Raw genomic sequence first — 11,625 nt, 5'->3', positions numbered from 1 at the left:
TGTTTTCCCTCTGTCGCTGTGCTGAAGAAGCTCGGATGCAATGATTTCGACAGTGGTCGTCGCAGGTCACAGTTCAGATGCGTACACCTGTGGTGAACTAATTCGCGAAGTGCGCTGGGACTTTCGTGGCCACTTCGCCGTTCTGTTTCACCACCATCTCCACGCTACTCCAGTCAGCTGCAATGGCGGCGTCCACGCCCATAGATCGCGCGATCTCGCGGCATTCTGGTACGATGCTGCTCACCTTCACTGGCATCGTCGTGGCCGCATTCTCCTACGCAACCTTCTTCGGCGGGAGCAATCTACCGACCTACAAGCCTGCCGAGGTCGTCTCCGGCGACGAGCAGGAGGACGACGACGACGACGAAGAAAACACGAACAAGACAGCGGCTCAGAAGCGTTTAAAGAAACACCATAAGAGCGGCAGGTGATCGAACTTCTAGGAGCACTTTTATTGCTTCGAGGGCCAAATATCTGCAGATCATGCTCATTCTCAACATTAAAGCCGGGTGCCCCCCTGTTTGCTGTGCAAGAACGCCAACAAACCCTACAAATCGCTCCACAGCTATTTTTTTGTGTGGACGACCCATATGAATAAATCGACAATGCCCAGAGATGATGTTGTCGTATTTGCAAGTACGAACTGTATGTACTGTATAGTCAGTCTTGGAAAATTGGTGTGTTCTGTATATTTTGTTGACCCTCCACTGCGCAAGCGTCTATGCAATGAAAGGAAACATTGCCTTTCTATTCTTCGGGTACTTCTCCTTGAACTCCCGCTTGTATCGCAGGTGCTTGCCGACCGCCCAGTTGTACATCGTAGCCGTGAAGAAGACGAAGGTCAAGGCGGCGGCCCAGCTTCGCGTGAGCAACGCGATCGCCAACCAGCCCATGCTCTCGAAGAAGTAGTTCGGACAAGAAATGAGATCAAAGCCGTAGCCAACAGGAATCTTACGCACGGTGGTGCCCACGGGTCGCAGGGAGGACAAGTTCAGGTGAGTGAGGAAGTTGGAGAACTCTGCCCACGTCCAGAAGAAAATTAGACCCTTGAAGGAGAAGGGAGGCAGATCAGGGCGCGCGACAGGGGAATAAACTGCGTAGGAAATGAGGAAGCCAGACAGGAGCGTGTAGTAGAACGAATTACGGAAGATGTTTGCAATGGGCATGGTAGCGTTCGAGAAACGGTGGACGAACCGGGTCTCGAGCTCGCGCTTAAAAAAGTGGATCAGCATCATGTAGTAGACCGCGGTCTGAGTCTTCGTGTACTCGTAGTCGACGCCATAAAACCACTTTGAAGCATTGTATGCGATCAGATGAACCACGATCGGCCCCGCGTATTCGAAGTAGAATACTGTGCTCCACGCGATTTGTAAACCTGGCGCAGACTCGTGAGCGCAAATCCCCATAGCACACACAGAACCACATACCGAGATCCTTCACATAGATGATCGACTTCTCCTGCAGATCGTACTTCTCGAGTGGGGTTCCGGGCACGAGGCGCGTGTTGTCGACAAGCGTGAGCCGGATGCGCTCAGGGCCGAGCTTCGTGGCCTTGCCGAGAGCCGCGACCAGAGAGTCGACGGTACCAGCGGTGTCGACCTCGAGGGTGCGCGGCATGCCTGCGACCTTGGCTTTAGGGGACTTTGTGCGCAGATTGACGGTGACCATTGCGGCGGTGTTGTGGACGGGGCGTGGGGGGCTTATGATGAGGTGCGGAGGGCGGCGTAGTGGATAGGCATCGTGGTCCAGACAAACGCAGCCCACGGACGAGGGGCTCGGACCCGTCGCTTTACTATTTCGGCGGCCCTGAGCACACGTTGTGCGTGCCATTCATGCGGCACTGATTAGAAGTATTCAAACTAGCCTATTCAATTGTATTTGCTTTGCTAGTCGGTCAATGGCTCGTTGCTCGTGCTTCCGCCAGCGCATTCATGACTGAGAGCTATGACAGAACGGTTAGTGTCCAGACGCACCGTGACTACGCTCTATGGCTTTGCAGGGGTCATTGAGAAGATAGAGTCACATGCAATTGCTCAGAAACAAACAATAAGGTCTGCGTAGAAATGGCTGGAGCAGCGTCCTATCCGCTTCCTTCCGCTCTAACAGCATTTCAGCGCTCTGTACTTACCATACGGATGGACTCGCACATCGGGGAACTCCCAACATACCTTGCGTACAGCGCCGCCGGCGAGGAACCTCCAAGCTCTTGAGTGCATCGCGCGGACATCCGAAGCGCACATCTCACTTGTTCGGGACTGTTTAATGCGAAACAGTTTCGTTGGGTCAGAGCTGTGGTCAGAGCTGTGAATACCGGTCTAGCAACATGAACACCGTCAGCATTGACCTTCCCGGGGACCTAGTGCTTTCCGTCTCCCCGAACACCATTGAGCAGGCCTTACATGCCGAACTATTTCCGGACGAATACAACAGCCCGTCAGTCAAGCGCCGACGGTTGAGCGATGGTGCTGTTGAAACTGCTCTCAATGACAAAAGACCGAAAGCTGCTAGTATTTACCGTGGAATTGCTGCGTACCAAGACCAAGTGCTTCTCTTTCGCAACAAGGTATACGTACCTATTGATTTCACTGATAGAAATGGTCTACTTGCCAGCTCGTTGGAGCACATCTTTGAATCTGTCAGCGGTGCCTCCGCTTGCAATTTGCTCAGTATTTCGTGCAAATTTCAGCTGGACGTGCCTCGTCACAGAGTGAACGTTCAAAGTCTCGTCCCGAAATTCAAGACGCTGCTCACAATTACCTTGCATGACGCTCAGTTACGGGAAGATATTGACCTATTCACGCAGGTGGTGGCAAATAAGAAGTTGATCTATGCTGGAAGCCCTCTTGTTGCGCCGCCACCGGTGCTCTGTTTCGAGCGGCATGACGGCAAGTATGATGCCTATCTCGACTTTGGCATTGCGCTTCCAGACTCTTCATATCCAACCCTTGGAGCCGCCGAGATAACAGTATTTCCTCTCTATGGCAAGCTAATGAAGCGTGCGTTTCCGTCGCTTTCAAAAAAGCAAGTGGAGACCTTGCTAGCGCCACAAGAATCACAGAAGCAATATGATGACGGAAATACCCTGTCAAAAGTTGGTCCGAAAGTTACGTCAGTCGAGTTTTACATGTCACTCTGCAGCAATAAACTTCCCAAGGCTGAGGATATCATTCAGCCAAATGACTTGATGACGCCATTACTTGACTTTCAACGGCAAACTGTTCAATGGTGCCTCCTCCAGGAAGGCAAGGTCATGACCGAGAACGGCACGCTACGGGATATTGACGAAAAGTCTATGAGCTCCTCTATCTGGGGCTGGACAACTACTGCAGATACTCACGGAAATCAAATATGGATTGCGCCAAAGCTCGGCCTCATGTGCAAGTCGACCGCGAAATTTCAAAGTGAACAATTACAGATAGCGCGGTCGGGAGCCAAAGGCTTACTCGCTGAGGAAATGGGACTCGGAAAGTCTCTTGAGACAATTGCTCTCATGCTTCTAAACAGACGGCCTGAAGCCGACTGCGGAGTACGCACAATTGATCTTTATTCTGGAGAATCGGTGATCAAAGCTAAGACGAATGTTATCGTTGCTCCGACATCAATACACAAACAGTGGCTGGAAGAGTTACAGAGGCATGCACCTTCATTATCGGTTAAAGTGTACCTTGGTTCTACGCAGCTTGACGAACGCGTATCTGCGAAAGAGCTCGAAGACTATGATGTTATCCTGACAACATATAAAGTTATGGCTCGCGAGTTACATTTCACCCAGCAAATCCCCGCTCGAAGCATGAGGAACACCAAGAAGTATGAGGTTTTCCGGAGTCCGCTAGTTCAATTGGAGTTTTGGCGCGTAATTTTGGACGAGGTACAGCTCGTCGAGAGCGGCGCTGGCCATGCTGCGATGGTGGCGCGCGCAATCCCCAGATGTCACGCGTGGGGCGTGTCTGGAACGCCATTCAAGAACAATTTGAGCGATCTGGCCGGAATTTTGCAGTTTTTGCGTTACCCTTTCGTTAATGGACAACGCTCAAAGGTGTTTGACCGACTTTGCCATGATTCTACTGAGTTTTGTAACTTCTTTTCGCGGATTAGCGTTCGGCATACCAAGGATATGGTCAAAGATAGTATTGCGCTTCCACCACAGCGCAGGATTGTATTAACGATTCCATTTACTACCGTTGAGGAGAATAATTATCGCCATTTGTTCCAAGAGTTTCTCGATGACTGTGGCTTTAATGCCGACGGATCTCCGGCCAGAGATGACTGGAACCCCACTGTGGAACTGTCGAAAATGAGCCACTGGCTTAGCAGACTCCGACAGACATGTTGTCATGCGCAGATTGGAGTGAATAATCGTCGTGCTCTTGGTGGTGGGCCGTTACGAACCGTCAGCGATGTTTTAGAGGCCATGTATGATGGCGCGCAAACGTCGGCTATTCTCGATGAGCGGATGTACTGGGAATCCATGATTCATAGGGCGCAGCTGCTGGAGCAAGGCAAGCAAACCGACAAAGCGCTGGAGTTGTTTACGCAAGCGCTAGAAGGAGTTCGCGCTATTATTGAAGCCCGGAAGAAGCAACTAGCGGAAGAGCTGCAAAAGCAAGCTAGCATACAACAGAAGGTAAAACGCAATAGTGAAAATAATGTGCAGGACACCGACGATGAATTGACTGAGGAACAAAGAGAAGAGAAGGCGATAGCTGAGTTGCTTGAAAAGGAAGAAGAGAGCGTGAACAAATCGAAAATTGTTCACGATCGTGCACGTGTCAGACTATTTCTGGATCTGGAGCATCGCTGCTTGTTCTTTATTGCCAGCATTTATTTTCAAAAGGAGAACAAGGAGCTTGAAGACAAGTATTACGATCTGGCACAGACTGCGCGGGAGGAGCTGCTATCGGAGACGCAGTCTAAGGCGCAAAAGTTGATGGACACTCTGGCATCCATGGCGGCGCAGCAGAAGTTTGTTGAAATTCCAAGCATCGACGCGGTTGACGAATTCAAAGGAGGCTTGGAGATTCGCAAACTTGTGGAACGAGCGCACGACATCTACGGACATTTGAATGAACAAGCTAATTGTTTGGACGAATGGCGCGAGAAAGTAATATCTCTGCTGAGTCAGACTCTTGTTGACCGGGATTCCGAAGCAGATGGCGAGGAGTACGGCAATTCGCTCGATGCGCAAGAAGAGGGGTTTTCGTATCAGGAAGCGATTCGACAGACTATTGCCGACAGGAATGAGGCAGTCACGGGCATCCGAAATAATCTTGTGGAGTTTGATATTGATCGCGAAAATCAGCTTGACGAGAGAACAGACCTAGCCAAGAAGCTACAGGAAGAGCGGAAGAACGTCAAGCCACCGCCGTACTTGGGATCACTAAAACTGATTCACGATGAGCTGAGACGGACAAGAACGCAGCTATCGTACGACGCGGAAGATGCTATCGGAGAACGGCGACAGCGCCGACTAGAGATGGAGAATATCCTTGGAGGTGATGAATTGACTTACTTACGCAACGTTATATCTTCGCAAAAGAAGGCCATCGACCAGCTCGATAAGGAATCCCTTTTTTTTCGTTCGATTTACAATGCTCGTATCGAATATTATAAGCAGCTTCAGCAGATTTCCGACGACGTGGCCGAGTTTAAGCCGAAGGAGCCCGAGAAGTTTGTCAAGACTGCGACTGAACAGGAGAAGAAACTGCGATCTCGTATTGACAAAGGATACGCGCGACTTCGTTATTTGGAGCATTTACGAAACTCGGTTCTTGAAAACACAGGTTCGGTGCCGGAGAGCGAGCGTATTTGCGTTATTTGCCAGAGCGCGTTTGAGATTGGTTCGTTAACTGTTTGTGGACATCAGTACTGCCGAGACTGTATGCTAGAGTGAGTCCCTCAAAATTGATTTGCGCAGGAGGAGCGAACTAACGCCGACTAGGTGGTGGAAATTTCACCGAACATGTCCTATCTGCAAGAAGCCTCTCAAGGACCGCGACATTTACAACATATCTTATAAACCGACTAATATCCATTTCAAAGAAGAGCGCTTACAAAGCACGACTGTAGCGAGCGCAATTTACGCCCACGTGAGCGAAAGATCACTCAACAAGATCAAGTCTATTGATCTTCTGGGTTCATATGGTTCCAAGATCGACATGATATTGCGACATATGATCTGGCTGCGCGAGAATGAGTCGAATGCACAAGTTATCATTTTCTCGCAGTGGGGCGACTTTTTGAGTCTCGTGTCTATGGCGTTGTTACGGCATAACATTAAATACGCAAGCGTTGAGAAGAATATGGACCAGTTCAAGTCGAATCCAGAAGTCATGTGCTTTCTTTTAAATGCGAGGTCACAATCGTACGCTGCTAGTTGTGTCCGGCTGATTGGCAATGATGTAACTAACTCATTGATTTAGATCCGGACTGACGCTAATCAATGCGACACACGTTATTCTTTGCGAACCGTTATTCAACACAGCGTTGGAACTACAAGCGATTTCACGCATTCATCGAATTGGACAATCACGCCCAACGACAGTGTGGATGTATGCAATTGGCGGAACCGTTGAAGAATCTGTCTTGTCGTTAAGCACAAAGCACAGACTGATGCTAATGAACCCGCAATCTGCGGACAATAGCGAGAAACCTGCGGAACAGCAATCATCGGCAATTACAGATGCGAATCTCGATATCAGCAATTCCATGGAATTACAGAGAGTGTCAGGACGTATGCTCGGCAAGCCAAGCGAGGGCGAGATCGTTCCGCAGGACGAACTGTGGGATTTGTTCTTCGGTGAATCGGCGGTAGTCGACGCGCACAAGAAAATACAGTATCTGGAAGCCGCGTCGCAAGGGGACAATACTCAGCCATTTGGCAAAGGTAATAATATTGACGGCGCGTCTGTTGCAATCGGCTTGGAGTACAGACGTTTTACGGCGGCAGAAGCTGCTGAAGAGCGCGCGAGGGATACTTCGAGTGCAGTAGAAGGCGGCACATTGGAGTTGTAGGAACATGTAAATCTAGGCCGCTGGTGCAGGTTTGAATAGACGAGTGGGTTTGTACCTCTAGATATCAAAGAAAAACTTATCATCTGGCAAATCATGGGGTTCTTCGACGGATACCTCCAAATGCAGGTTAGGGTTTGATGCCTCGAAACGCGCTCGACTAGTTAGGCGTTGGGACAAAAGAACGCGACGCGTCGCGACGCGTTGGGACCAACGGGCTTCCTGCGCCGTCTGTTAGCTCTGTCTCTTCTCAGGGCGCGCTCTCATCCATCACCCTCCCCGTCCGCCGCTGCACCGTCTTTCCTTTTTTTTACATACGTGCGTTTGAGGACGGGTTTATCAACTGCCTGTGATATATTTTCGACGTTCATTTTATTGCACACCGGCATCAGTACACTCTTTGCATATTTAGCACGGTCGGACGCGGTACGCAGTGACGACCACCTCTCGGTACTTGAATCACTTACCATCTGCATCATATATCAACATGTCTGCGACTCCTTATGCAACGCGCAGCCGGACCGCCGCGACACCGATAGCTTCCCCGCCGAGCGTCCTCGGCCGGCGCACGCGGAGCACGATGAACGTTATCGGCAGCACCTGCGGCCCGGTAAAGATTACCGTTAGCGGAGCGCTGACAACGCAGAAGACGGGCGGTAGTAGTCCGCACAGCAATATTCGGGTAGTGGTGCCGACTGTTCAGGCGGGAAGCGGGCGAGTCCCGGTCAGGAAGTCTCCCATGCACGCAACGGTGAAGGCTTCGCCACGACGAGCGAATACTCCGACGACGGTGAAGGCAAGGACGGCAGAATCGACAATATTCCTGGATAGGAGAAAGTCTTTGGCGAAGCGCAAGGCAGAGTGTGTGGAGGACAGCGACGATGAGCTGAGTGCGTCTACCATCACAGTTACGCCGCCGGTCACACCCACCAAGCGCGGTTCTCGCCGCGAGAGAGATGATGATACTCCGAAGTCCTCCGGCAACAAAGCGAGTGTGAAGAAGTCTAGTTCAGACCACAACAAGGAGAATATTGACCCTATCTGTGGACAGCAATGTCTGCCTGCGATTCTGCCGCCTACACCGTCGTCGTTGCAGTCGACACGCAGCGCGTCGACTCCACTCACGCCAGTCACACCTACGTCGTCTTCGTCGATATATACTGGTGTCAAGGCAATCTTCCAGCGCTCAACACCATCGTCAAGTCATCTGTTGTCCGCGGACGGTAGCGCACATGACCGTCGCATGCTCGGCCGCGACAAGGAGCGAACGGAGCTCTCTGGATTTCTCACGGCACATCTCGACAACGGAACTAGCGGCGCTCTATACATCAGCGGTCCACCTGGAACTGGCAAGTCCGCACTGACGAACGAGGTTCTGCGCGGCCTTGTGCCGGAATACAACCATGTACAGCGACCGAGCGTCGGCCGTAGCTGGTCGTCCGAGTCTTCCGAGGATGTATTTAATGATGTCGAGAACGTGAAGGTAGCGACAGTGAATTGCATGACCGTTCGCCGACCGACGCTCGTTGTGTGCAATATTCTTAAGGAGTTAACCGGCGCCGAGTTGTTCAAGGACACGGCTCTCGACGTCGTAGTGCCGGAACTGGAAAGGCTCTTCACCAACAGCACAAAGTCATAGTACGCTATCTCTACTGTGTGGTGATCGTGACTGGTACTGACAATGATTCTAGTGTCGTCGTTCTCGATGAGGTGGATTATTTGTTGACCAAGGAGCAAGACATGCTGTATACGATTTTCGATTGGACTCGTCTCCCCGGATCTAAACTTGTGCTTGTGGGTATCGCGAACGCTCTGAACTTCACAGCACGGTTCCTTCCAAAGCTGAAAGCGCGAAACTGTACGTTTGGCGATTTTTTCTCCGTATGTGTTCAGACCTCTAACAAATGTCTAGTCACGCCGAGCTTGCTACGTTTCACACCGTATACCGCCGAACAAATCGCCTCGGTGATCTCCTCCCGTCTCTCTGACTTTGGCGCTGCGGTCTCAACAACAACCTCCCCCCGTGACCAGACCTTCGCACGAACCCTGATCCACCCTGCCGCGATCCAACTATGTGCGCGCAAGACTGCTGCCAACACCGGCGACCTGCGCAAGGCGTTTGACATTTGTCGGCGGTGTCTCGACCTCGCTGAGGACGACGCACGGAGAAAGTTTGCGTCAAGCGCTGTGCCGCCAGCTGCGGTACTAGTCGAGACCTCTTCGTCGCCTACTAAGTCGGCAACGGCGGCGGCGGCGATGATGGCGAGCAGCGGACCGTTGCTGATTCCAGAGGACGCGACTGAGATTCCGCGGGTGACGATTGCGCATGTTGCGAAAGTGTGTGCGACCGCGTTTGGAGGATCGACGGTGCAACGCATTAAGGCGTTGAATCTGCAGCAGAAGGCAGTGTTGTGTGCGGTTGTCGTTGGCGAGAAGCAGCGGCGTACCGACTTCACGACCATGGTCTTCGCTGGCGGTGCAAAGAGCAACCAGCAGAGCATGAGCGTCAGCGAGGTATACGAGCTCTACAACAAGCTCTGCGCCAAGGACAAACTTCTCGACCGTCTCAAGATCGGCGAATTCAGAGACGTCGTCAACGCGCTCGAGGCCTGTGGCTCTGTGACCCTCTCATCTACCAGCGGCTCGTCGTCCTCTTCCTCCTCATCATCATCCGCCACGGCATCGGGCTCCGGCGCGGCAGGCGACAGACGCATCTCGGCTGCGGTTCAAGAAATCGATCTGTTGCGCGCTATCGAGGATGTCGGACTTCTTAAACGATTTCTCGTCTAATCTGAATGTGAATATCTGTGTATTATGTGTGTTATACAAAGCTGTAAGGTTCGGTATATCTGAGTATTATTACGAATCATGTATGTATGTAGATCATGTATTTACGAATAGTCTGTACGGTAAACGATAGCTAGTACATAGGAAGAAAAGATTAGTTAATATACAATTTGATTGAATGACTTCGCGACACGAAACTCGTTGTTGTCGCGTAGTTGACTAAAATGGCAACTCGCGCTAAGCCGCGACGCGTTCAGCGTTCAAGCGCGATCAAATTAGATACTCAAATCACTCATCGTTTCATTATTCAAATCAAGGACAGAGTACTATAAAAGTGGTGCAAAACACAAAAGTAGTCGTTATTCATTATCTCTTTACAATTTACAATTTTCCTCGTTTAGTTACTAGTACACAAGAATCGGCAATCGCAGGAGTCTCATTCCTTTATTTCCGCAGTGGGCAGGTCCTCGAGTGCCTTCTTTATGATCGCGACACCGTTATCGAGATCTTTCTCCGAAATCACAAGCGGAGGCGCAAGGCGAATAATATTCTCGTGAGTCGGCTTCGTCAAGAGACCCCGCTCCTTCAAAAGCAAGCACAAATCCCACGCTGTGCGGCCGTTCGCTTTCGAGTTGTCAATCACAATCGAAGTTAACAAACCCAGACCGCGTACTTCCTTGATGATCCCGCCCTCGAGTGGCTTCAGACTAGCTTTAAATCGCTCACCCAGCGCCGCAGCGCGCTCGCAGAGCCTTTCATCGCGAATCACCTCCAAAGCTGCAATTGAGACCGCGCAAGCTAAAGGGTTTCCGCCGAAGGTCGAGCCGTGCGTGCCAGGTTCAATCGTGAGCATAATCTTCTTCGACGACAGCACAGCGCTGACCGGGAGGACGCCACCAGACATGGCTTTGCCGAGAGTAATGATATCGGGCTTGACGTTGTAGTGGTCCACGCAGAGCATCTTTCCGGTTCGCGCGATACCGGTCTGAATCTCGTCGCAGATGAGCAAGACGTTGAACTTCTTGCATAGTGCAGCGACGGCCGGCAAGTAGTCATCCGACGGCACAACAACCCCAGCCTCACCTTGAATCGGCTCGACCAAGAACGCAGCGACCTTATCGCCGACTTTCTCCAAGGCGGCCTCGAGATCTTCGATATGGTTAAACCGAATCACGTCGTCAGTGCCCGGCACAAACGGCCCGATGTTCTCGAGGTACGGACCGTAATTATCACGCGCCTCAGGATCTGTCGACATTGAAATAATTCCCAACGTGCGGCCGTGGAAGTTGTCCGCCGCGGACAGGATAATCGCCTCGCCATCCTTGATCCTCTTGGTCTTGTACCCCCACTTGCGCGCGAGCTTGAGTGCGGTCTCGACCGCCTCCGCGCCGGTGTTCATGGGGAGCACCATGTCGTAGCCAAAGAACTCGGTCACAAACTTGGCGTACCGCGGGAACACGTCGTTCGAGAAGGCGCGGGAGGAGAGCGTGAGTTTCTGCGCCTGGGTGACTAGAGCCCCGATGATGTGTGGGTGACAGTGACCCTGGTTCACGGCGGAGTACGCTGACAAGAAGTCGAGGTATTCCTTTCCCTGGATGCACATAATCAAGTTAGATCACTCCAAGAAAGGAGATTAAACGTATGCTCACTTCGGGATCCCACACATGGGCGCCAGCGGCGTGTGAGAACACGACAGGCAGAGGATGATAGTTGTGCGCGGAGTACTGCTGCTCGAGCTGCAGCGCCTCGACGGAAGACAAGTGAATACTCTTGGTCATGGTGGAAGCAGAATGCTAGGAAGAAGAAAATGAGAAGCCAGGCGAAGATCAC

The 11,625-nt window shown here is 51.6% G+C and overlaps 4 protein-coding genes across 4 annotated transcripts; 2 read left to right on the top strand and 2 right to left on the bottom strand.

The window, feature by feature from the left end:
• Positions 1 to 719: 719 nt before the first annotated feature.
• On the bottom strand, positions 720 to 1,668 carry V1518DRAFT_425274 (3-oxo-5-alpha-steroid 4-dehydrogenase-domain-containing protein; the record flags this gene model as incomplete). Its single annotated transcript, XM_066905905.1, has 2 exons — positions 720 to 1,375; positions 1,428 to 1,668. The coding sequence occupies 2 exons, from the start codon at positions 1,666 to 1,668 to the stop codon at positions 720 to 722; spliced, it is 897 nt and encodes a 298-aa protein (XP_066762724.1).
• A 655-nt stretch (positions 1,669 to 2,323) lies between these two features.
• V1518DRAFT_369870 (SNF2 family N-terminal domain-containing protein) lies at positions 2,324 to 7,011 on the top strand (the record flags this gene model as incomplete). The annotated part of the gene is made up of 3 exons (XM_066901298.1): positions 2,324 to 5,886; positions 5,939 to 6,361; positions 6,420 to 7,011. 3 exons carry the CDS (start codon positions 2,324 to 2,326, stop codon positions 7,009 to 7,011), a joined length of 4,578 nt encoding a protein of 1,525 aa, XP_066762723.1.
• A 257-nt stretch (positions 7,012 to 7,268) lies between these two features.
• Positions 7,269 to 9,974, top strand: V1518DRAFT_410926 (P-loop containing nucleoside triphosphate hydrolase protein). The gene is made up of 3 exons (XM_066902727.1): positions 7,269 to 8,646; positions 8,700 to 8,866; positions 8,921 to 9,974. The coding sequence occupies exons 1-3, from the start codon at positions 7,496 to 7,498 to the stop codon at positions 9,796 to 9,798; spliced, it is 2,196 nt and encodes a 731-aa protein (XP_066762722.1). The 5' UTR covers positions 7,269 to 7,495; the 3' UTR covers positions 9,799 to 9,974.
• A 257-nt stretch (positions 9,975 to 10,231) lies between these two features.
• Positions 10,232 to 11,573, bottom strand: V1518DRAFT_369318 (pyridoxal phosphate-dependent transferase; the record flags this gene model as incomplete). Its single annotated transcript, XM_066901266.1, has 2 exons — positions 10,232 to 11,386; positions 11,445 to 11,573. 2 exons carry the CDS (start codon positions 11,571 to 11,573, stop codon positions 10,232 to 10,234), a joined length of 1,284 nt encoding a protein of 427 aa, XP_066762721.1.
• Between the last annotated feature and the right edge of the window lie 52 nt (positions 11,574 to 11,625).

Source organism: Limtongia smithiae (assembly GCF_038497785.1).
Source record: "Limtongia smithiae strain NRRL Y-17922 unplaced genomic scaffold V1518scaffold_1, whole genome shotgun sequence".
NCBI classification, from domain to species: domain Eukaryota; kingdom Fungi; phylum Ascomycota; class Lipomycetes; order Lipomycetales; family Lipomycetaceae; genus Limtongia; species Limtongia smithiae.
Note: the sequence above shows the minus strand (reverse complement) of the source record. Positions and strands in the feature narration are given on the sequence as shown.

Excerpts from the sequence above, each read along its gene's own strand:
- V1518DRAFT_410926 (XM_066902727.1), top strand. The coding sequence starts at position 7,496 with ATGTCTGCGACTCCTTATGCAACGCGCAGCCGGACCGCCGCGACACCG. Across the intron at positions 8,647-8,699 it reads ACCAACAGCACAAAGTCATA|TGTCGTCGTTCTCGATGAGG; the intron begins GTACGCTATCTC and ends CAATGATTCTAG. Across the intron at positions 8,867-8,920 it reads AAAGCTGAAAGCGCGAAACT|TCACGCCGAGCTTGCTACGT; the intron begins GTACGTTTGGCG and ends ACAAATGTCTAG.